General features: G+C 37.7%; 1 protein-coding gene across 2 annotated transcripts in view; it reads right to left on the reverse strand.

Moving 5' to 3' along the window:
* BABAM2 (BRISC and BRCA1 A complex member 2) overlaps positions 1 to 26354 on the reverse strand; it is a 171790-nt gene that overhangs the window by 43892 nt on the left and 101544 nt on the right. For both annotated transcript variants that reach the window (XM_042051606.1, XM_042051605.1), the window contains exons 8-10: positions 4797 to 4896; positions 2760 to 2830; positions 1208 to 1290 (exon numbers count right to left, since the gene is read on the reverse strand). In XM_042051606.1, the coding sequence (XP_041907540.1) occupies positions 1208 to 1290; positions 2760 to 2830; positions 4797 to 4896 (254 nt within the window). The remainder of the gene's footprint in view (positions 1 to 1207; positions 1291 to 2759; positions 2831 to 4796; positions 4897 to 26354) is intronic.

The raw sequence follows: 26354 nt of genomic DNA on the forward strand, positions 1-26354 counted from the left end.
TTGAAATGTAAGTAAAGACTTCATGAGGATAATATTCCCAAAGATACCACTTTAATTCTAATTCTCTGTTTTCCCCCCAACGGAAACCATAATAATATGACAGAAGTGTTTTAATTTCAGGTTTGAGTTTTCTAGACCTCTTAAGGTCATTAATGTATGGTAAGGTAATCTTAGGTGACGTAAGGAAAGGGATTCGTGAGACCATTTTTCATGAACTCCAATACAACACAGGGTGAAGGACTGCTCTGAACAACGGCAATCCCGACTTCCCGCGTTAAGAACTCTGGGAGAAATTTCTATGATGTCATTAAGACAGCATTAGTTTTCCACATGAAAAGCTAGACCACAATAAAAAATTACGTAACATAGAAGACTCCAGTGCTAGAATGCTGTCAAACACCAATGCTGCAGCTGCCCAGATTGCAATGTAATAATTTTAAACATAAATAAGAAGTCTAACCATCAAATCTAAAGGGTAACATGACCAAATTTCCCCAGATCAAAATATCTTTGATATCTGTTTATTTCACCTTAACACAAGGAAAACAGAAACTGTAACTTAAGGTAGTATGTAAAAGGCAGTATCAAAGCCACATTTACTAATTTCCACATGGAGTAATTCCTATATATTTAAATTAAGAATGTCTTTTTGGTAACAATGCAATGTTTATTTAAAAATTTTAAATGACAGCAAACCTAGCTACATTGTTAAGACAGTTTTGCCTACACAGTTTCAGTCTAGGAATAACTTTTGGATCCTAATGACAATATGCAGTTGTTTCTTATGTAATATATTTTCTCTATGTTAAAGTGTCTTTACAGTTGTTATCAATGCATTAATTCCTTACAGTTACAGATGATTTTAGGTATTCCTGGGCTGAGTATAATAACAATAGTCCTCATCACTGACACTTTTGAAAGGCCAAGTTACAACAGTGAACTGAAACTTGAGTCAAAATGCCACAAAACATTCCCAGGACACTTTTGGCATTCTGTAAAGCCAACATTTCCCTATTGGTGTTCATCCTCTCCCCTTCTCCAGATACAATTGAGATTTTGTGTTTTCTAAGTCACATCAAAAATAGATTAAGCACTGGATAAAAATAGCTAAAACTTTTAAATTGTTTCCTGTAATTGTACATTTTCCCTTTTGAACTTGTATCTTCAAGAGGATAGACATTTATGCCTGAGGCAAAGTGTTACTCACTGTGAACAAGGAAGCAAAAGTCCTTCCACATCAGCAACAGAGTAAGCTTTGTGAATCCTTCTGCATCATATTCCACCACACCACTATCAACCAAAAAACAACAAAAAAATGAATACAATTTTTATCTTCTAATACTGAATGATGAATATGTAAATTTTGTAATACAGGGATTTTTATTTTTGTTTGTTTGTTCAGAAACTTCCAGTATTTGCTTTATTAACAGTTACAATTTTCTAGCTAATTGTAAATTAGATTAAATTTTTAATCTTGGTAATCATCTTAATTATGCTGTGGTATTGGAGGTTTTTACTCAAAGACAGGCCATTTTCAGTTTAAAATACACTTTTGAATGAAAGGAGACCTGCTACTACATCTGCATCCTAAATTGATAAAAACTGTAGACACACAAATTCCCTGTATCTTACTCAAATTAAGATTATTTGTTATTTCTGTAGGAAGTGAGAGAGTAAAACTGGAAATAAGCAGGGTGAGAAGAATTTAAATTTGAAAATTGGAAAGAGCATATAAAAAAATACAAAACATGAGATCATAACAAAAAATTCCATACAGAACACTTGTTTGATAGATGGATTAAAAGTTTCAACCATCAGAAGCTGGTATTCTCTAAGTCTCAAACCAGAACTCATGAACCAAACGCAGATGTCCTATAATCATAGGCACACACCTGGCCATTTCTAGAATGTAGTTTTCTCAGAAGAAAAGGAAATGTTTTTCTAAAGACTGAGCTTGCACTGACTGTCTACTCATATGTCCAGTTCAAGTCATTGTCACCTACTTATCGTTGTATTAAATTTGGGTGCATGCTAGAAGTCACTTGGTTTCCTAGCCTCACTTGAGAGACCTGAGATTTGAAGGGCTCCCAAATATCCATGTCACTGGCATCACCCCTTGGAAGCAGAAACCCCTCATCACGATTAGCTAAAGGCTTGGACTCCAGCTCAAGTCAGAATTTTGACAGGAAACCAAAGTGCCAACCTTTCACAGTGCCAAGGAAGCCCTGATTAATTGATTTCTGAAGCTAATTTGTCATCATGCCTGGCCATGGACCTTTCATCTGCAGGAATGCAACATGACCTAAGAGCCTCTTCTCTTGAGAGACAAAATATTGGTTGGTGGTGGGAACAGCTGGTGTCCCAGTTCTGCCTTTACTCTGAGCAGTGGTTTCTGGCTCTTGCAAGGCTTGGAACTGTACCTGCTTCTCCATTCTCCCACCTCAGTCACTGCCTATTAATGTAAGACCCCTCCAGTAATTTATTCAGAAACAAACACACTTCTTCTGCACAAGGAGAAAATCCCTTCTGTCCCCTTCCCATCATCACCTATTTTCTAGAAAAATCAGATTGGCAACTGGCACTGAAGTGAAATAATGCTGAACTACATTCCAGTACTGCTACAGAGAGACAATCTATACACAACCTTCTGTGAAAAATGACTAGATTTCATCTTATCCAGTGGACAGCAGCCACACAACCACGAGTAGAAAATGAGTTTCCCCCACGCTACAGAAAAAATGGATCGAAAGAAAACTTACGTTCCAAAGTGACTCAGGAAAGCTGCAATGTACTCTCTTCTCTTATGGTATCCCTGAATAACATATTGTACCTTAAAAAAGAAAGAAAACAAATCCAGAGATATAAAAAGATTAAAAACGCAAAAGCCCAGTTTGTCATACATTTCTTGTTAAGGAAGATTTATGTTTTACATAGTAGTAGTTCTGAATCCTATATTTAGCATGATTTCCCTAAAGAATCCTAAAATGCCTTTAAAACAAACTCTGGATCTTGCACACAGAATATCTTGTAAAGAAATCTCTTCAGTCACTTCTGAGTGAAACTCAGACTTTCACAATAGATTGAAGCACTGTTTAACCACACAAGACAAAGACTGGAAGAAAGAAATGCTCAGCCTTGCCTTACTGAAGTTTGAGTGGAAAGCTGTGATAGGCAAATCAGTTATCTGAACTGACAGCAGGCTAAGTGTCAAAATAACATTCTGCTTATAAAAGAGAAGTAAATATCAAATATCTTTCACAACTGATCTTTGGTGGTTTCTGAAGACTGCACCTCCAACAAAATCTTCTGAACACTAAGCTCTTTCACTGGTTTCATGCTGACTCAGGGAGCCACCTACTCAACTGCGAACATCAATTTCTGAGGCATTCTGGGTTTTGAAAGAATTCCATCCTGGCACAGACAAAATCCAACAATGCTAAATTTGGAGACTTAAGGCAAAATTCTCCTCACACCATGTATGTTTTTTTGTTGATTTGCATGGCTTTACTTAGGAGAACAGTGTGAGCAGGGCTTGACCCATAACAGAAACAATGCATGTGTCATCGGGCTGCAAGGACATCTGGTTTACAACTGGTGACTTGGAAGTACTTATGGTATGGTTCTATATGTGATTCCCTGCGTAAATTCCTTTGCTATCCAGAACAAAACCTAGCATTTTAGGAACCTTTTTCCCCCCCACTGAAAAGAACAGGAAGAGTATTTTCTTGGCTATGGCAATACTAGAATTCCTTGGCTGGCAAATGCTTTCCTAAAATTACTGAAAAAGTCTTGACACAACCATTGCTGAGAGCTGTCTTGTATAACTTAAATTCTGTTTATAAATTGAAACATTTTATTTTATAAAACACTGTGATTATTTTGAAGGCTTTGTGTAGGATCTGAAATGTTATTTTGGGAGGAGGAAAACATACGATAAGTTTGCTTAAGTGACTTTGTTTAAGAAAGGATAAAAACAGTACTGTGTACTTGCAGATTTTAAAAACAGAAAGTAATTTTAACAGAAAACCACAACAAAAACAACTCTAATGATGGATTCCAGCAAAATTATGGAAATACTATCTGAAGAACTTTTTCTAAAAGACAAAATTCTTTTCTTCATTTAGACAATTGAAGGTAAAAATAATATACAAATAGGAAGTCTGTAATACGCAAATTTCTAGATGTTGACCCCTAAGCCTTCTTTTGAAAATTACAATTAAATAATGGAGAAACTTTCAAAATACTATAATCATTCTTTTTTGTTCAAACAGTAAGCTAACTGGAACACAACCTTTTCAGCAACCTTAAGTAGCTATTACTGTATAAACATCCAAAGAAACTGCTGATTCAGTTCATCTGGAGGAAACATCTGAGAAGAAAAATCACGGAAAGTACTCAAAACCTACAATAATGACTGGGGTATGAGAACTTGCAACTAGAAAAATAATATGCAAACTACATATCTGTATTTACTAAAAACCAGTATACTACAATGCCGTGTTGTACAATACAATAACATTTTATCCTAAATCATAACATGTGGCACTAAGAAAAAAACTGCTCCAGGATCTGATCCCAAACTCACTTGTTTACCTAAAGGAGTCATTCTATTCAATGTTGTGCTTAGGTGCTCAGCTCTTACCAAGAAAGTATAGTTCAGCCTAAGTATGTAGTCCCTGTGTAGTTCAGCCTAAGTATGCCTTGCTTAAGAATACCTGGCAGAAGAATAATGATGTCTGTGGAAATGCAGTACAGTGCATAAAGGAAAGGAAAACTGATTGTCTCTAGCAGCTTACCTTGTTTGTTAGCAGCTGGCATACTTGGGGTACATAGTCAATGAGACAACCTCCACCAGGAAAGGCTGGGATGTGAAGGGCAGATGATCCTCCAAGGGCACTAGAGAAAGAAGTTAATTTAACAGTATGTTACATGTACAGTCCCTGGGATTTGAAAATTATTTCTACACAGTCCTCTTTCCCGATGCTTAAAGTCAGAGGGCCACGAGGAAGCGCATTTTATGCTGTGGTGATAATAAAAAGTACTGAGTGATACCATCTATAAAAACAGGTTATACCATGACCCACTGTAAATGAACCACTTAAATCAAGAGTATCACTAATGCAAAACATTCTCCCAGGAAATAGCTTTTTCATTGTGAACAGTTCTGCTTCTTAGTCCTCATCAGTAAGATGTGCAGTACTGTAGTTCAAAAATCTTGTCAGTGGGGGAGGAGAGGATTTGAAGTTCTCAGCTATTCCAAAAACCACCTTCAGTCAAATCAGCTAAGAATAATCAAAATAATTGGGACTGAGGAGTAATAAACAGCCAGATGCAAATATCAATCACATCATCTACTCCAGTTTTGGATTTCCCAATAGAACACAGATGTTAACCTACTTAATCAAAGGGGTAGTGGATCAGAAAGATTACCAGGTACATGATGATGTAAGGAGGATGCTGAAAGAAATGGGTTTGCTCAGTCTTCAGAGAACACTGCAGAGAGGGGGTACTGAGGAGGGAAGTTGAAGGCATACTGAAGCCTTCAATTATTTAATGAAAAATTATAGAGATGATGGAGTCAGAGGTTTCTCTGAAGTGGGGCTCAGTGGTGCTCTGTCCTCAGAGGTGCTCAAAGCTCAGCTGAACAACTGGCACGAGCTGCCCGCCTCTGAGCAGCGGCTTGGCCAGATAAGCCTCTTCTTGCCAATCTACATTGGTTTATGATTATATTCCATGATTCTGTGATTTTGTTCATCCCCAGTAGGAAATAATAAAAACAAGGATATTAATTCTGTCCATGAACATACTGGATATCTGAATGGTAGGAATCCACAGAAATAAGGTAACTTCAGAGATGTATTTAGGCAGCTTAACCATTTGCCTTTATCAAAGGGCAGAAGACTGAAGCACACCTGCTATTACTCAGGATAATGGCTTCTTTGGTGTGGAAAGATCTAACACTTATTTAAATCAGGCTGTATAAGGCAACAACTAGGTAAAGTCCATGCTACTTCCTTCTAGCAGTACTGACCTAAATCTTTCTTTATAGTCCCTTACCAAATCAAAGTTTGCATTACACACTGTGGATTACATCATTCACTAACAATCCAGAACCATCTTGGACACCATTAAAAAGCTTCAAGAGCTAAGTTACTTTGTGTGGCCTCCTGTTTACATGCTGTTTCCATGACAAATTACACTGGCTAGAAAGATAAGTTCTCTGCAAAATAAGGCTCTTACTCTCCAATGGGATCTGGCCTTTTATTTTCCTCAGTACTTGATAAGAAATCACTTTGGTAGGTATAAAGTCTACAGTCATACATCCCTTTGAAGGAACAGAGCCTACATAAATCAAAAAAATCCCAAACTCATAATGAGGTATATGGAAATCTGCTACTCAGGCAAAACAGTCTGGGTTTAGCAGACTGTTCACCACATGGAACAGCTCTGCAGGTCTGGATTTTGCATATGCAATGATGAAAAAAGAAGCCTTGAGTACACCACAGCTACATAAAAACACAAACAAACTTTTCCCGCAGAAGTAAGACTTCAGTGGGATTTTTTTAAACAGAATTCAGTTTTCTTGCTGCTACCCCCTTACTAAAATTACTCACATGAGAATATAATTTTGCAACTTGTGGATGGTTGAAAGCAGCGAAGTGTGACTATGAGATGATTAGAAAGTTGGAACATTTCTGAAACAGTAGTTTGTTCTTACAAAATTGAAAATATAGGGGGCCCATTCATTTCTAACATTGGAGAATGGAAGACTTGTCCCTCCTCGTATGTTACAAGTGGGTTGTGAACCTTATTTTAAGATCCTGGCTTTCAGTTTATTGAACTCCTTAAATGTTATGTAAATATATCCATAAAAGCCTCCAATCTCATACACAGAGCAACTGGTACTGTCCATTTTGCATCCTGCCTTGCCTCATCTGACACCAAGTCCAAGTTCCCTTGCACTATGGACATACCACTGAAAATGCTCAGATGACTGCTACAGGAATTACAGGCTTCTCTCTCAGTTACAATAGCAGGTATGAAATTAAGAGGCATCGCTAACAGACTACACATGCAAAAAAAAATCTTCCACTCCTACATCATCAGCTTATAATATATCTTCCAGACTGAATTATTATGATTTGTGAGCAAGGGTTTCCCATTTTACCTGTATCCATCTCTTGAAAGTAGCCATCCCGTAAAAATGTGTTGACATAAACGGAAATCCAGCCCTTTTCAAATGAAAAACAGACTGCTAAAAGGTGTGGTTTCTGAGAAAGAGGTCCCTCCACAGAAAGAAGGCTGGAATTTCTAGTATAATTATCCTCTGAAAACAGAATAAAGCTATACAATATGTAATTTATGTTCTGTAGAAACCATTATGGGTAGGGAAAATTAAGAGTGGACAGGCTTCTTTGTTCCCTCTATTGTGTCAGAGAATCTGCTTATTAAATATTTTAATAAAATACTGCATTTGCACAGGACCTTGCCTCTGACCATCTCAAAACTGTCTATAAACATTTAGTAATTAAGATGAATCTGCCTTATTAAACTGATATTTACCTTTTATTTTTAAACACGTAAAGAAGCTATTGCTCAGAGTTTGATTTGACTATGCTGTACTACAGTGTCTCTGTCATGTTAAAGGAACATATTTGCACTACCTCACAACCCTGAGACCAGACAAGAGGCTGTAATAATTCATTTGACTTACAATAAACCTGTAAATGAAGAAAGAAGAGACTTACACAATGTCACAGAAGGACCTGAAAAGGTTCAAAATGGAGACAATTAGGTAAGGGAATGTCACCATGCAGCTCAATATCTAAGGCTGCTTTTTGAGGTACCTCATAGTCCAAGCAAGAGAAAAAATGCCACACAAAGTGCTGTAAGAAGCCTTTTGTAGTCAAGGGCATTTCATTTGCCAGAGTATTTCACCAGCACAAGCTAAATATTGCTGTACGTCAGATCTGCTTTCCAGAGAGTTGGGCCTCTTGGAGCATAGATCTTAAACACTTCTGTCTGCAGTTGAGCTTTCCTTCTCAGTATCAGTGTTTTGCACACCTTACAAAAGCCCCCCATGTTCATTTTATCAAGACAACAAAAAATGTTAAACAAAAACCATCAAGAAGTATGATGAGGAAGTTATTTGTTTTTAAACAAAGACAATTGATCCCCTACAGCTGCCAGAGTAAGGCTAGTATGAGCAAAATCAATCGAATTGTGTTTGATTTTCACACCGTTTTTTCCAATAAACTGCTACTTTTTAAAGGCTAGAATTCTAACAGTCTGGTATTTTCTGTAATTTTAACAATTCACGAAGCAACAGTCTTAGGGGATGCTATATCATTTGGACTAGTACGAGACGAAGATTAAATACACGGTAGATCTACCTATCTCAGAGATAAGGTTGTACAAACATGCTGGAACAGAGACCTGTTGGCCTCAGAATTTTATTTGCTTGCTCTTACTCTAAACCTACTCAGCTCTGCAAACCAACTTCATACATCTCATTTCAAGACAGAGCAGAGACTCCTTTGCAGCAAGGCCCTGTCCTCCTGGGTTTCCAGAGTCAGACACAATGTGGTTCTGATCCATGGTCTGTGAATTAAATTGGATTTTGTAAGGAACTTACTACTGAATTCAACAAGTGCAGCAGTCAGCCTGCATTAACAGAAGTTTTGTTCTGTGACGTTGAAATACAAGTTCAGAAAGTGTAGCTGGAGTATGTTTACATTTCTGCTGTTGACTGATGCATTCCAAGTGACTTGCTCTGTCTCTCAATGGATCTATTTATTCAGGCCGACATGCAAAATTCTTTCCCATTTTTCGATAATGTATAATTAATTAAAATGCCTTTCTCAAGAAATGATCCTCAAAAAATGGCACAGCATTAATTCACAATTTTAGAGAAGTGACTGTTTTTGTTCTTGAGTATTTATGTGTAAGGAAGCCGTTATTTACCCTTCCTTAAAAGCATCACTTCGTTAGAGAAGAACGGTACTTCCAAGTTTCAAGCTCATAAGACTGGGTGCTTTAGTAAGGCACACTTACAGGCATGTAGACAGATGCTCTTACTCCCATCTCTACCCCCTTCCCTACAACTCTTGGGCCTGCCTAGTTCCCCTAAATTTTTTCTTTCACATCATCTCTTCCCTGCAATTCATTTTGTTTCCCTCTTTCTCCAAAGAGAAAAAAATGCAGGTTTCTCTAGATTGCTGGGAAACTTTTGAGCTAAGTCTGAAAAATGAGGATTATTTCAGACTACCTCTACATCACAGTTTAAAAAGTTATGTGCTAACACAGGTTATGCTACTACAGCTAAGGACCTGTGCACGCATAATACAGTTTATGTTTTGTGCTCCCCGCCTTACCTGTTCCGATTCCCTGTTTCAAAAAATTGCATAAGCTTTTCTATGAAACAAGTATCACAAAGAAAAGAACATCTACAGAAAAGTTACACTCTTAAAAGAAGGTACCTTACCCCATAGGAGCTTAGTTTTTTTTAGGGAGAGTAGAAAATGTGTATTTGGGTAAGGAGGTCCAGAATTGTAAGAAGGATCATACTTATCCTGAATGCAGTGTGACATAGCATTAAAGAGCTTTATACCAGAAGAAAATGGTACATAACATTGACTGCACTCAACATTTCTAACTCCAATATATTCTTTCTGCAAAACACATAGAAAATAGGGAAATGACAAGTTCAATGATTGTAAATGATGGAGTTATAGATTCTCCTAACTTTGAAAATGTAAACAATTTAAAAACTTGCCTCTGAATGGAAAGACCTTTTATAGGGGTTTAAAGTAACTGCGAGCTTTTCTCTCAGTGTGGCCAGTGTTAAAGCATTGTCAAATCTATGTACTAGTGATGGGAAGTAGACTTTAGACTTTATAGACTACAGCCTTTTATTTTACCAAAATACACCCTTTTTAACTCTGTAATACCTGCCGTATTTTGAAACTGAAGCACACTGCAGACTGACATGGGCATTTAAAGGGTTTATTACTCATGATGGCTTTATCCAAGAGTAGCCTCAAGCATGTGGAAAGAAATTCCCTTCTTTTTGCTCTTTTTTAGTATTTTGAGAGACATGTTAAGGGCTTTGATCTCTTTCCCTGTTCTCTTTCTCCTTTGTTGCTGATGTAAATAGTTGACTTTTTTTTCTTTTGCAGTTTCATCACTTTAGTACATTACACCATTTGGCACAAGAGACACAAGGAACCACATCAAATAAAAGCACGTGACCACAAAAGCTGCCTTACCAACCATGATCCCAGATTTGCTGTCAGTTTACCTTTTTTCAGACTTGCCTGACTGTAACCAAATCCCTCCTATCACACAAACAACGTGATGCTTGGCAGAACTCTTAGCATAGTGCTTCGATCAGCAACCCAAAGCTTAGCAGTAAAATAACAGAACATTTGTACTGAAAAATTGGACAGGCTAGGTTGGAGACAGTATTTTCTTCCCTTTCTTGTAATAGCCCATTTAAGGCAAACATAATTAACATATTGCTTGTCCACTCAAATCTATCACAAAGGGAAGTGTGTCCAAAAAAATTTCCATTATATTTTTAAAGAAACAACTTTTACTTAGAATGACTTGTACTCCAAGACTGGTAAAACAGAAATGTATGCTTTCAGCTAAGAGATACAATCTGAGGCATCTATATTATTCAGTGTACGGGAAAAAAACCCAAACAATCACAAATAGACCTGGAGGGAAAACTATGCCAAATCTACTTATCTGAAGAAAGAATCCTGGTCAAACTCAGACTCAGCATCTGGCCATTAGAGCTGAAAGGATGATACCATCTTTTTTTCCTTGACCTACTAGAGGTTCAGAGTAAATACCTCTGAGCTTGTCCTGACTAGTGACTGGAAAAAAATAAGAAATAATCACTGTAAAGAGCAAATACTAAAACCAGAATATATTCTAGTTTTACAGAATGTGCAGAAAACTGCAAGTCAGACTTACTGAGCTTTATTTCAGTTCTTCTGCTGACTCTGTATGTTCTAGCATGTTATTTCAACCATTCTGCTTCTCTGCTTGCCCACCTATAATGTTCAGATGCTTATACTGAAGTACACAGGAATTTAATAATATTCATAGAATAGTACAAAAACTGTGGGATGAAGTCATCTGTAAGTGCTAATAAATATTATGTTTGGGTTATTCCAACTTCTGTATTTTGCTGCAGGTAAAATTGTAAGAAAGAAGCAGATGTCTATAATGTATTAGCCGTTTTGGACAAAGTGGTTATACTTATGCGTTAAGTGTACAGATTCTAGGTTCTAGCAGACTTCAATCTACCAGACTTACATGCAAACCATAGCTAGAGTGATTCAATCCTGAAAGATCTATGGGGATAAGAGCTTTGTCCTCAGGATTCTACTCCTTCTCAAAGAAAGTAACTCAAGAAGCATGAGATTAATAAATGGTTAGCCCTATAATTACATTAGAATATGTTTCTTTTCATCCCTTCACTGACAGTACTCAAACCTGGAGGGAGAAAGAACAGATACTCTTGCAGTATCAAGTTTTTCTTACTGCTATATGATAGCATAAAAATTTGAAAATATTAGTATTTCCTCTGTATTTGATAAATCAAGACTGAAAGGATTTTTCCCTTGCTTAATGGGTCTTTACACACAGAAAGTTTCTGCATAAAGGGGACTGTCAGATTTCTACTGATGTGTTGTGTGAGTGAACACCTGGGCTGCCAGTGCTGGAAAAGGGAGTTCTTCACCATCCTCACATCTCACATTCTCTGAAGAAGCACCGCCACGGGAGGGTAACACTTATTACCCAGCTGATGGGACACTTGAAGTCACACAGTGGTACCACAGGGCATACAAGCACTCTGCCTACAACAGGCACCACGCTGCTTTCTTCTCTGGGTGACAGGACCCACTTGCATAAACTGACCTGTGGCTAACAGCAGACAGCTGGGCAGGCAGGCAGCCCAGCACAACAGATTGCCCTCTGGCACCTCCATCAGACCTCAGGGCACAAACCTGAGGAGAAGTCCAAGCTAGCCAACAGAAATTATCAGAGAGGCTTCAAAGTGTACAGGTTAACTTAACTGGTGTCAACAATATCGCTCCATAGAACAGTATAAAATTAGGGTCGCTTATTCATTCTGACAACATGAAACGAAAGTGAAAAGCATAAAAGCAATATGTTTCAAACTGTTTCAAACTGTTTCAAAGTATTAATATAGAATTGTTTCTCATAGTACACTACTATCAGGTTCAAAAAGAAAATATGAAAAGTTCCACAGGCTATAAAAAGAATGTGATTCTCTTTAAGGCTAAAACTTTCTGACAAATGTTGCTTTTGTGTTGCAACTTACTGAACTGATGCCACCCTTATTTTTTCTGCAAAAAAATCACCAATAGCAACATGTATTGCAAAAGTACTGTACTTAGTTGGGGCAGATCATAATGAGAACCCATAACAAGTGACAGAATAACTGAATTTAGAGACTCTTCTTATGCTACCAAAAGAAGATCTTTGGTGTATCCTTCCCCCTCCCCCTCAAAAGGTACTGCTTACTAGTATTAATTCCAATTAATAATATTAATTTTTTTTTACTAAACAATAATTTATTAAAGAATATTTACAGGAAACAGATATAAGAAACCCTGAATCAGTTGCTAGATGCCTCACAGTTTAAACAGGAGGGCATGGTTCCTGTCCCTAAGAACTTTCACAGTCCAGTATTTCAGGCTACACTGCAGAGAGAGGAATTGAATGAGAGGGTAGGAAGCACATCCATTGCAGAAAGGAGACTTAAATAATTTCCAAAGCATTTTGCTTATTTCTTAAAGGTTGGAAACAAATTAAGAGAAACCTGAGTGAGAAGTAAAGAAACATCAGAAAAGATTTTCACAGAGAATTAGATGCAATAAGGAAATAACAGCAAATGAAACTCCCAAACAACCAGGAAAAGTTGTAAGAAAGAAACCCAGAAAAATAGAGCAGCAGCAAACACCACTGAACAGAAAAGGTAGATAAGATAAGCAACATGGGCAGATAAGTAAATAAAGAGAGCACTGTGCAGTCCTGTTTTGTTTTCATTTCCACAGAAGTTGAAAACTGTATAAATGAAGATTAAAGAAATTAATTAAGATGCCAAGAGAAAGACCACGTAGCCTAACCTCCTTCAATTTTCTTCTGTATGGATCTCAGAAAGAAAAGCAAATGTGAAAGGGGCTGGAGACTCGTCACAACTATGACAAAACAAGATTTTGGCTGAAGAAAAAGTCAGCTATAACTGAATTGTAAAACTTTTCCATCCTGCACTGGTTTGAGATGGCAACATAAACCCAGCAATTTGTTTAAATCATGCACTATCCCCATTTCTCCTTGCCATGAACTGTGAAGGAGGAAAGTTGAATCTGCTATATGAAATTTATTTTTCAAATTCCTATTCTTCAGAAAGGCAATTTTAATGGCATTACCTGTTTTGCTATATATTTATAACCACCTGAACTGTGAATATATTAAGGGACTTCTAAATAGCAAGTAAAATAATACTGGGCATTGGCTCTTCTACTTCGAGGGAAAAATGTGATGACTTGGAAGAGCTGTGTCAAAGGAAGTAAAAATGGCATAGCATGAGGACAGGAGCTAGAAATTATAAACTTTTGCATAAAGAAGAAAAAGAAAGAGAATACTGGAGTGCTGGTATGCTGTGAGCAGTATTCTCCTCTGAAACAATAGGACCCAATAAATTTAAAAAAGAACCTAGGATTTATTTATTGTAAGGATCCCTGGAAATTCCTCTCTGCACTGAAGCCTGGGTGGTATGTTACACAGCGCTTGACAGCATTTAAGATACTGATCTATTCTTTTATAATCCACTCTGCTTTAGTGATGAAGATCTCCCAAACAATTCAATTGAACAGAATATTTATCACAAACCCATGTACATCTTCTCTTATTATGCATCAGTGAAGTGGATAAAATAAATTAATAACTGCTCTAAGACGGTATCAGCTACATGTACAAATATATGCCCTATCTATCTGTAATTTCTGATCACTATTCCAGCATGCATTCAGTAAGATCCAGCTTCCTATACTGTGACTGTTCACAAGGCAGGTAATTTTCCAGTACTTGTACTAAACCCAGCTAACCAGCAGTATCTATTACAAAGCAGGAAACCGACTCTCAAAACCTGCATGACTCTATTGCCTTCCCTGCCTACTGTTCTTCCTTTTTTCTGAAGAACAACACTCATTTCCTATAACATGCAGCCTTTTATGTTTTGTGATTGCACTTGCTCATATCATTCCTTATTTTATTTATGTCCCCTAATCTACTTGCCAAATTACAGTAATTATCTCTTCTTGTTAATCTTTTCCTATATTGCTTAATGCCTAACACTTCCAGTGACATAGCCATTTTGTAGAGCATTTATTTTTTGCCTCCGCGCTAAAACACCGCTGTGCTGTAAACTTGTCTCATGTAATTTTTTCCCATTCTCCTTAGGCCAGACAGTAATCCTCATTTGTGAATCTCATCTATCTGGAGAAACATTTTGTGTGAAACATCCTGTCCTCTGCATCATCAGCATCACATTTAATTAGCTTACATGAAGAACAAGAAATACATACTGAGAGGGCAAGAAAACTTGCAGAAAAATTTCAGAAATGAAATGAGAGCAACATGCTGGAAAACTTCTGGATGTGAAGCTGAGCATTTGGGTCATTGATAAGAATGCCTGAGGGAGACAGAAAGTTAAAGGCGAAAAATGTTTTTCTTTCATACATCTGGCTTCTGACACTGATTTCCATGTGTATGCAGCATGATTAAAGGGCATTCTTGCTCAGATCTTGAAATTGGCTTTATCTTATGTTCACAAATGATGTGGAATGCTACAAGTCTGGTCTGGTGCTCCTGCTAAATGCTCCAAGAAGCCGAGTGCACTCTGGTTTTATGTAAGCCAAACACACATGTGGACACAAGGCAAGAGAACATCAGTTTTTCATGTAAACATAGCCACTGTGGCTTGACAAGCTAATATGAACCATGTTAAACCCTTACTCATTTAACAAGGTGATATCAATCTGCTCAGACAGTTTTTACAGCCCCTTTCAGAGTCTTTACCACAGGAATTTGTGTAAGTCTGTTTTGTTCCTATGAACACAAATAATTCAAAATTCATCTTAATACATTCTCTTCAAAACAGAGCCAAGCAGAGCTATAGATCCCATTGCACAAGGGCAGCCTTTGTTAAGTGGAAAGATAGAAAAATTCTCAGAAGAAAACACGGGCACTTTGAAATTCTGGTCTTACAACAGAAGTAACAACGGTTCCTTCTGTAAAAAGGCAGACACAGGTCTACTTTTAAAACAGAAAAGGCAGAAAACAAACCCACAGGTTTAAAACTGAAAAAATTGAAGCAGTGACCCCATACATACACAAGAAACTGGAAATCTCCTAATTTGTAACGTACAGCAGTGTTTAAGTTGGTCAGAAGGTGAATACAGATATTACCAGGATTTCGTTTACACTGATGCCTGGATTTTGGTCATGGAGCGCATTCATTATAGCATGTGCTGCAAGGCAAAGACTGGAGCAAAAAATCCTTTTCACAGAGACTCTGCTTTTCCCAGAAGAGATAATGAACGTGCATAGGGCACATCCAGACATCAGTCAGGCCCTGAGTCACACACAGACACTTCCACCCCCTAAACCTTCTTTAAAGCTGTCCCTCTTTCCCTCAGAAGCTGCAAATACTTACATGGCCACTGAAAGACAAAACTTCCATCTTTACATTAGTATACCTTATCACCTTTTAAGGATTTGATTATTACTTAACATTTAAGATGTTGAGTGGTAAGATAATGGGATGGCCTAAATGGCATCTGCAAGTAGATGTATTTATGAATAAATATCAGATGCTTTGATAAACCCACCTCTTTAGTTGAAGAATAGCATTTTCAGAAAGATTGTCAGCTTTTAAATAATTTCTGTTCTGTCTTTTAGTAAGACTGAAATATTAGGATTCTACATCTAGAACTGCTTCCTAAATAAAGTCTTCTCTTTTTGGAAATTATATTAAGGCTCTTGAGTCATACAGGTATGTAAAAAAGATCAGACAATTACCAAAAATAAAAGCCTTGAAGCAATACTACATGTCTTGTTAAAATACCTTTTACCCTAAAAATGCAAAGTGTTTTAAGAACACTAAATACAATTTGTGTATAGTACTTCTATGCTTCAAATACATTAATATACAATCCCTGATACAATTTATGTCAGGGAATAAATACTACTGTACACTAACAAAAACTGAGCAGAACTCACAACTACTTCAGAAGCTGAGAATGACCAGAATTTCTCAAGCAGGTCCTCAGCATCTTTCAAGGCGAAGTTTACTGTTGGGTCATTTCAGTTAATCCAAAGTTCTGCCTTCCATCAACTAATAACATCACAGTGTCAGTAAAATCCTTTGGATGCTAGCTATGCAGGCAGGTTAACTGTTTCCTCATTTTACAAAATTTAAAGAAGATGTTGCACACTGTCTGTGCTATCGATCTGTAACCACAGGAGTACATGATTTCAGGCCAAGACAACTTCACAAGCTTTTTTATTGCAAAGATCTGTCACTCATGAAAAGTTATTTTTGAATTGACTAAAGAATGGAAAAAATGAAACCTTCCATATTATCTAAATCTATAAATAGTATTTTAGAATTCTAGTTTACCTGGGGCAGAAATAGCTGATTTGGGGTTCCTGAATGCTTAGGTTATTATTTTGTTATGAAGACAGAAGCTCTCAGAAATCATATGCTCTTTGCTTTTTCTACTATTTCCTGTCTTCAACACACAGGCCATCATTGGATGTTTTAAAGTGAATTATAATGAATGTGCTAGCTTATGAGGATTTTAGATCTGCTGAAGTTGGAGTAAAAAGAAAAAAACTGGCCCTACAAAACCAAAAAAATACAGTTGTGAATTTAAATCTCAACTTTCCTGTATATAGCCTGTGTTCATTTGGCTTCCTTCTTGCAAATGGCTGAAGGCTTTTCCTTTAGTAACTAGTACTATAGTTAGTGTTTCTTTGGATACTCATCATTTTTAATTTCTTTAAAAATTGCAGGGGTTACACTGACAGCAAAGATATCATCTCACACTTTCGGATTTTTTACCTTTCACTAAGAGCTCAGGGTGATGATGCAATGCCAGGATACTATACATGCCCAATTTCACTTCAGATTAAGAATCAGGCAGAGGGGTTTTAAAAAATCAGCTGTTTTGACACAAATGAGGGAATGAGATTTGATCTTCTTTTACTGAGGTAAATTCTTATCCACCTTGGTGTAAAACAATAATGTACTTAAAACCACACGATTTGGATCTACTGTACCTAATATATTGTTTTCAATCTAAAAAGAAAGCAATAGTAAGACGAGAGGTTTTAATATTATTAATCTAACTCTGACTTCACAAAGGACAGCTAATCCATGAACTGCTCTTATTTTATCCTTTTTCTTTTTCGCTGGTTCAAACTTGGCATTTGTATATCCTGGATACAATACACTATTCATTTATTTATTTCAGTTACTACAATTTACTACAGAAATTCTTGGACACTTAAATCCTTATCTGAATGTCTCCTTGATAAAATGAGGTATTGCCTTTTTACCCCTATAACCACCTGCACCTCATATATAAGTTCATATACAAAACGCATAATATTAAATCAATACTTTTTTTCTCCAAACTCCCAAAAGAATCACAATTTGAGTTTTGGTTCACACATCTACAGTAATTTGATCCTTTTCTGCACATGTGCTATAACAACACAACGTTACCAATGCTAATGTCATACCAATATATGGATGTGACCTAATAAAGGTTGATGAATTACTTCTTTATGAGTTTTAGGTATGTAAACGTCAGCTATAATATTCCATGGATGTAATCTGTGTATTTCTTTTATTCCTGACTACCTGCCAGTCAATGTTTACCTATCTGTATTTGCATGAATCAGGACTGTTCACAGGACAAGCAAGAAGGAAGTTCACAAGTAGCCAGTAACAAAGTCTGATTTCCAGTGGACTTCTACAATGCACTGGACTGACTTTTAACACGGGTTGTGTTAAAACCACAGCACAGCATGAGTTCAGTCCTTATAAACACCAGAGGAACCACACTGGAAAGATGTCCTAAATGCCTTTGCCAAATGAAAAGCTTCAAATGCTGTTCATGCCTTGCAAGACATCAGAGAATGAATTCAGGAAAGGAATCTTGACTGAAGAGAGGCTTTTTTCCCCCTGATGTTTAATAAGGCATGAATTCTGATTGAAGCACTTCCTAAGATTATAACATTCATAATTTATTTCTCCCATACTGACTCTCTGGTCACTGAACACAGTGAGCTTCAGCACTGTATTCTGCACTGAATACAGAGGGGCTTCAGCCTTTCCTTCAGGTGGCAGTAACAGCATCTGCCTCTTCTTAGTGATTATATTCATGAAACTAAGGGAATTTCCTATTTTCAAGACTTCTATCTTTCTGTCTTTTTTTTAATTGACCAGCAGGCTCAAAAGAGTTAGTAGGACAAAAATGACAGACACCTGTATGTACAGACAATATGATCATATTAATTTTATAGCAGACAAAATCAATTTTCTTAAGAAACCAGGTTAAAAAATAACCCAAATTTCCCACCACACAAAGCATCTAGGGAGGAACAGTAGTCCTTGGCAGAGGTAACCAGCAGGAATAGAGCCAAGACCTTAAGCTCTGTCTATGCAGAAAATGACAGCAATTCCAAGAAACCCACCCCCAAACCAACCCCACTGATTAACCTGTAAGCTTAAATAAAAAACTGAAAATCAACTGATTAAACTCACAGTGCACATGCCATTCAGGGAGAAGAAAAATTTTTCCTCAGACACTTCCTGAATAAGAACAAGCATAGGAAACTTCATCCCATTAGGTAAATCATTTGTCAAAACCACTGTTCTGAGAGCTTCTACAAATGCCTTCTTAACCACAATCCCAGGAGTGCCACTATAATACTAGCAATCTATTTTCTTTACCATTAGTGCACACAGATGCATACTCAAAAGAGTAAGTTCATATAAAGTTCTGTAAACCTGAGGTGCCGAAGGAAGGTACAACTTGACACTGTCACAGAAAAAAATATTGATGCCTCTTGAAGGATGGAAACTGAATCAGTAAGACAAATATGTTAGTCCTAAGGAAGCTTCAAAACAGGACTTATTTGAAACAGCTATCTCACATGGAAAACCTCAGCCCGCAACTGAAATTTTTTTAAATACAAGAAACAAAAGAAAAATATTTATAATGGAAAACATGAGGCAATTTCCAATTGCAGCAAATTTCAAAGGTTGTTCGCTCTTCCAGCTTTACTGGAAAGCAGGAGTTGCTTAATACCACTGAAAACATCTGACAAAGGCCTAGTCTAAGTTTAGAGATATGACCTTTTTTCCCCTCAAAGGTCCAGAGCAGGAATCTATAAATCTTTATAGTTTTGGACATGTGTATTTATGACTCTCTTCTTGGGCAGTACCCACAGTGTAAAATTTAAAAGATTCCATCAGCCAGTTGGCTTACACTTTTTTTTTTAAGCTGGGAATTTGTATTAGAGAAAAGGCTCTAGAATTTCTGATAGTTTCACAGTAAGTTTTCTAATCTTGCTTAGTGGGTAGGAGAAGAAGGTGAACAAATCAACACAAGAAAAATAATTGTCAAAATACCAAAAGGTGATGGAAACTTGCCTATGTTCACTGGGTACAGTAGAAAATATGGAAGCTTTACCACCACTTCTTAGGTTAGAAAATATTTTTGTACTCTGCCCATCTCCTTCAGTTAGAATTTTAAAATCTAATGCAAAATGCATGTGTCAGGAAAGGTCCAGTAACACCAGAAACCAGTTCTTCTACTACCCAACGCCAATGCCATTTAAAAAACACTGTACAAAGAAAGACCTACTGGTACTTGTTCCTATTGCCCTTGGTTTTTCCACCACTTGACTTTTCAGAAAACTCTGAGCAGATTTTTCTGTTCTTATATGTTGAAAAGGGGGGGGGGGGGAAAACCAACCAGTAACCTGCTCTCAGGGGGTTTTGCTTAGCAAAATTTTCTAGCAAAAGCTACTCACCATTTGATTTGCGACTGATTTACTGTAAAACAATTGCCTGTTACGCAAGGGTAGCTAGCTCTTGCAGGACAAAAGCCCTCCAGCACAAGTCACCGAAGTTTAAACTGTTTTCATTTGGTGAGTGCACAGGATACTCCTGAATGTAGCTCTACTTACTCTTTTTTAAACTTTCCTTTATTTTCTCATAAGGCTGCACAAAGCCTGATCATCCCTTGTGGGAGTTAGTGAAGGTCATCTCAAGCACTGTGCTCTCTGTTGTACTGCTGATGGACATCACAACTCAATGACCATTTAACATTAGCAAACAGTAGCTCAAGAGCCACCTGTACCTACAGAATCATCACCACTGGTTTTAAGCAGAGCAAAACTAAGGTTTTTCACTCAGATAAAAAAAAGTCAAAGGAGGTGGCCCTGGAAATTACAAAGATATGATGAAAGCTAGAGTTTTTTCCTGTGAGGGCTTCTCTAACTTTTAGGCAAATGGTGTTCATTTCAGAACCTCTCTCCCAGCATGTATGTGTGCACAGGCACTGTGTAAAAGCTGTACTGATTCCTTTGCAGTTAGGGGTAGTCCTGTCTCCCAGATCTATGGCAGCTCTTAGAAAAAGTCACTAAGAAGCCTAAGTAAATAATTAGCTCTAACAGTGGGGTTAAGTCAGCAGGAGGGTTCAGTAGTGACTTGTGTTGTTTAAAATGTTCGTAAATGACCTGACAAACAGGCGAGCTGCCAGGTGGCAGTTCAGGGATGACATGTTATTGAGGGTAGCCAAAACAAGCTCCAACCAGGAAGAGTAATGAAAGGGCTTTGAAGCAGAGGAACTGGATGACAGTAAGAAAGGAGATTTAACACAGATGAGTACGAAGTGATACAGGCAGAAAAAAACAACCCTAACTAAATACAAAATGGACACCAAGCTGAACATTCAGCTGCTCTTAGGGTTATGACCGAAGTTCAGTTGAAATGTCAACTCAGCACAAAATAAAAAGCCAAACAAAAAAGAAATATGGGATTATGAGGAAAGAAGTAGAAAGTTGTCTGCAGCACAACTCAGTCTGGAAGTCAGAAAATGAGGACAGGAGACTGATTACTATAACATGATGAGTGATGTTGAAAATATGAATAAGCGCTGACTAGTTGCTGTCTTTTCCAATACAAATGTAGTGGCCAGCATTACACCTAGCCAACAGGAAGAGCTAGTTTCAAAACTAAAAGGAGGCACATCTTAATGCAAGATGTAGCGGAGGTATGAAATTCCCTGTTGCAATATGTATGCAAAGGGTAGGCTGGACAAGTACATGAAAGAAAAATTCATTCAGGATTACACATCAATCAAATTTCCTCAGCCACCAATGGCTTAGGGCTGGAGAATTCTTAGGGCAAGATATCATATGTGCTAGCCCTGTTTCTATGAACTTTGTTATCATATTGCACATGCATGTGATTTTCTAGTGGGGTGGCATATTTAGGTGATACTGCAAGGCAATTTATGGTGCAAAATTTTAATCACAAACATGTACCTCTCTATTTACATAAAAAAAAATTAAAAGGATTGTCACAGTATTATGTGATTAAATAGATACTAATCATTTAAATGACGGTGTTTGCTTTAAATCGCAGGAAAGGTAGTTGTTAGTGTAACCTGAAGTAATGAGGAGAAAAAGGCACAGCTTTAGAATGGTTACATTTTCTTTTCCCCCCGAGAAGGTTTTAAAGTAACTAATTTTGTGATCAGGAAAATGTGGTATACCTTCAAAGAGTTTCAGATTTAATGAAACTAATGAAACATTCAAATAAATAAAGATCCTCTTCTGAGACCTTCAATAGATCTGCAGCAATGACCTGACTTGCCTGACATGAACTCAGGTTGGGTGGAACATCTGGAAAAGCACCCCATCTGAAGATGAAGGACCCTGCCCTCTTCTGCAAGTAAAAGCGATATGCCAGGGATCACGATGATTTTAAAAATGCACAGCTCTGCAAAACACACTGTGCTACCTTCCCCACCCCAGCTTAACATACAATCCCTCTGACAATATCAACAGTTGCCTAACATGACATTTCACATACCACCATGATTTGGATGGCATGTGCTTGAAAGAGAACTTGAAACACTAACACTTACTGTGATGAGATTTAAGAGAAGACTGAAGGAAGTAAACTGAGAATCAAGATTACAAAATGGCTCTATTCATTCCTCTGTGGGGATGAAACAGTATGAACAAAACAACCAAACCCCAAATGCTATTTACTTTGGGAAACGGGGTATGTCAAACTTCTCAGAGTAGGTGGAGTCAAGTAAGGACACAATTAGCCTAAAAACACCACCAGCGACTTGCGGCACACAGTGATATCCCTGCGTACAGGTACGGCTAGCTGCAAGATGCCCAGGGAGGAGGACAGGCTGTCCCTGGAAAGCAGTGGGGGGGGGGGATGCACCACCACACAAGCAAACCCCATCCCCCAAATATGGCTGTGATTTAGGGATGCACTTACGCACTAGTGAAGATCCACTTACAGGCAGCGCTGGAGTTTCGATTAAAGGCCTCTTGCCTTTGTTACTGAACAAATTGTGTAATTACCTAATGCTACTGCTTGATTCTATTTGTGTGCTCTTTGTTTTCGAGCCACTGCAGTATAGAGCAGAGATGTGGGTAATGAGATACAGCTACCTCTGTTTAATCTTTTTTTTTGACAGGCTTGAGGAGAGAAAGGGAAGACAACTATATGCATTGTACTTGATGCTACGTTCTCCTTTGTTTGCTGTTTGGGAGAGTTATAATGCAAACTTGATACTTGAGGTCATTTTACTAAAGGGAAGTGAGGTCAAAGTATTAGCAAGTATAACTAGATAGTCCAATTTACTTCATTCTTGCAAATTAGCACACCTCAGTGCTGAAATCCACAGTCCATGAAACAGCACTCCATAGGACAGCAACAAAAAAACAATCTCATGTGAGTCCTCCAAACTTAAGGTAAAAGCCCACAGGAAGGTCTGTCTAAGTATGGGAGGTAAATTCAGTAGTTATGGTCAAATTAGTCTTTGGCTATTTCACTGGGAGTTCAAACAAGATTTGTCAGAATTATAGTACAGAAGAGATTATCAATCTAAAGGTCTGTTGATGAGGAATTAAAAGACAGCCAAACCCACTTCCAAACTATCACTCAATTTCTCTGCTACATCCAAACCAGATAAAAATCAATCATTAACAGATTCCCCAGCCCTCCCTTTCTTACTAACTTGTTGTCACCCCTGATCACTGTAAAAGGTTATCGAACTGATGCTACCTTGCTAAGATACTGCCAATGTCCCTGCAGCAAGTTACCAGAAACTTCCTACTGTGAAAGAATATAGGTTGTACTTCTAAGCACAAACAAGATCAGGAAAAAAAAAGAATACCAAAGGGAAAAAAAGAAGATGCTTCATGTTTACACTGAAGAAAGATCTGAAGGTGGGTACTATTCAAGAATCGTGTAAGTTGGAGGCAAGGCGGGGGCCGGGGGGGGGGAGGGCAGCATTTGAGACACTTCAGATTTGTAATTACATTGAAATCCTTGGCTGAAAGGTAGAAGTGGTCAAGAAGAATGGAACTATCTCATTCTTTTATGAGAGGCAGATTTCCTGAAAAACTGTGTTGCTTGCTTTTAGCACCTGAGCTACACAAAGACACACTTCTCAAACATAAAGGAAATAGAAATGATTTGCATCTCTGCTCTGACTGACCTGACTACCTGAGAGTAGCTTTTTGTTAGAAATTAGCGGTTGCAGTAGTATTACTGAAGAGGCTGGAGGTCATGGTTATATACATCACAAACTTTTCAAGTACTGCATACTAATATCTAGATTGTTCCTTGTAACTAACTCACCACTTTCTATTCTTCAAGACTGCCAAACCCGTGACACGTAACTGTTACCAACTGATTTAGCACATCCATAAGTTTCTAATATGATTGGCATTGTACATAATTTCAGAGCATGAAAGACAAAATTGGTTGGGAAACATCTAATTTTCATCTTTCGACTTGACAATACACGAAAAATAGCATCTGAAATGCACAAATTTATTGCCTAGGTAAGTGACTTCAAAATCCATGTATTAGTTGGGAAAAAAGGAAGACATCCAGGTCTTTACATGTCAAACTTATACTCCTGTGGCTTGTGTAACACCTGCTCCAAATTGCTTTCTCTTTGGAGACGTACTTTGAAAAGTGACCTGTCTAAAGCTGTGGTCAGTACTTGGAAAAGGCTATCTAGCCTTCAAGGGACCATGTATTTATTCAGTACCTAATTAGTTCAGAACCTGAAGAACACTGATGCAAACCTGGCCAGGACTAAAAGTAACTAACTGTAGCTCTTCCAACCAAATGCTGGGAAAGGTTGGAACTTATGTCCATGGTCTGATTTTTCTAACTTTGCAAGAAGAAATAAACATGCAGTACATGTAAAAGCAAGGGAAGCCTGGAGAACAGCTGACTATAAACTATTATTTATCAAGTCTCAGGGTAGATGTTTCGTAATCCCAAAGATACAAAAATTATTTTCATTTAAAATTTCATAATTTGCCTTGAAAACCCAGCACTCTACTATCTGTCTACCAGGAAATCCCCAGAACTGTTCAACTATACTAAATGATCTTCAGGACCTGGTATTTTCATCTTTCCTTCAATGTAAATACACATTAAAGGGGAGATGAAACACAGACAACTCCAAAAGTAGTAAAACCGGGAGAATAAAAGAGCAAAAGCTCCTAGGTGGGGGAAAAAGGAACTATACTTCAAAAAAGTATTTCTATTAGTTAGAAGAACAAGACATAGTCTACGGTTTGGTTTTTTAAAATTTGTAAGTTTACTTAGTTTGGTTTAAAAAGCGCCCTAAACCCCAAAATTTTTCCTCCTTGTGTTACTTTGTTTTCCCTTTTTCATATGGTACCAAAACCAGACAAATGAAACAGATATTTCTTCTCCAACAGTTAATTAAAGCAGATCATTTGTGTATTTTCAACACAAACAAGTTTTAAATAGCCACAGCTGTGACTCTGTGTCATTGTGACTGGTATCCTAATCAAGGTGCAAGTCTCCGCAGCAAGTACCACATCAAGACTGCCCAGACACTGCAGTCAAAGGACCAAATTAATTTCCAAAAGATATTTGTCTTTTTCCTTCCTACGGATTCAGGTTTCACAATGCATGTATAAAATTTTAAGCTGAACTTATCAAGGCCTACTGCAGCATTCTGAGGAGAACTGAAGTTGAATTTATGCCATGTTACAAGTTGTAGTGGTTTGGTCCAAAATACTCATTACTGTTTACCTTCTGTAAGATAAGAACTAGGAGAAAAGCAAAGCAGGCATAAAACTTGAAAGAGTATATAGAAGTTTATTAATAGACCTAAAAGAAGGAAAAAAAAAAAAAAATCGTACCACACCTTCAGAACTCTTCTCCTCCCCTCACTTTTCCCCCTTCTCCCACTGTAAAAAGACAACCCTTGAGATTTTCAGTCAGATTACCACTTCCATAATAACCTTGTTCAGTCCATTTAGGAAGAGGAGTCTCTCTTGCTCATGCTATGGAGACATTATCACAACGAGACAGCCGCCCGGGTTGGTTCTCTGCTCGCATCATGTGAGAGTCCCTTCCCACGACTTGCAGCTTTCCCCACAACTGCTTTCGAGGGTCCACTCTTGAGCTACTGGGGTACAATTTTAAGGTTGAGCCGTTCAGAAACAAAAGTTCTCTTCACCCATCTCTGGGAGCATTTCTATCTCTGAGAATAGAGGCCCTCCTCCTTTCCTGGGAGAAAAAAAAGCATCTTAATCTCTAAGACTATCTCTGGGAGTATCTCCAGGAACAGAGGTCTTCTCCTTCCGATTGGAGCAAGAGTCCTCATCGCTTCCATCTCTCCCTGTTCAAATTTCTCATCAAATCACAGCTGCTTCAGCATTTGCTTATACCAGTGCAGGTGCTTTTGCTCACAAGTACAAGTTGAACGCTCCACCCCCCATGCCTTCATGAAATTACAACGGGATACTCTGATACATCATAGCTTTACAACAGAATTTCAGCTTTAAGCATCTCCTCTCTCTCTTCCCTCAGGTTTTCAGCTCTTCACAGCACTAAAAGGGTTAATCTCACCTAGGCCTTGCAGCTGGAATTTTGCTTATCGCTGTTGGTCACATGATCTTTGCTGGACAGCAGGGCAGCT

This window comes from Corvus kubaryi, unplaced genomic scaffold (genome assembly GCF_017639235.1).
Source record: "Corvus kubaryi isolate FWS band 111438036 unplaced genomic scaffold, C.kubaryi_AGA036_p1.0 76, whole genome shotgun sequence".
In the NCBI taxonomy this organism is placed as follows: Eukaryota; Metazoa; Chordata; class Aves; order Passeriformes; family Corvidae; genus Corvus; species Corvus kubaryi.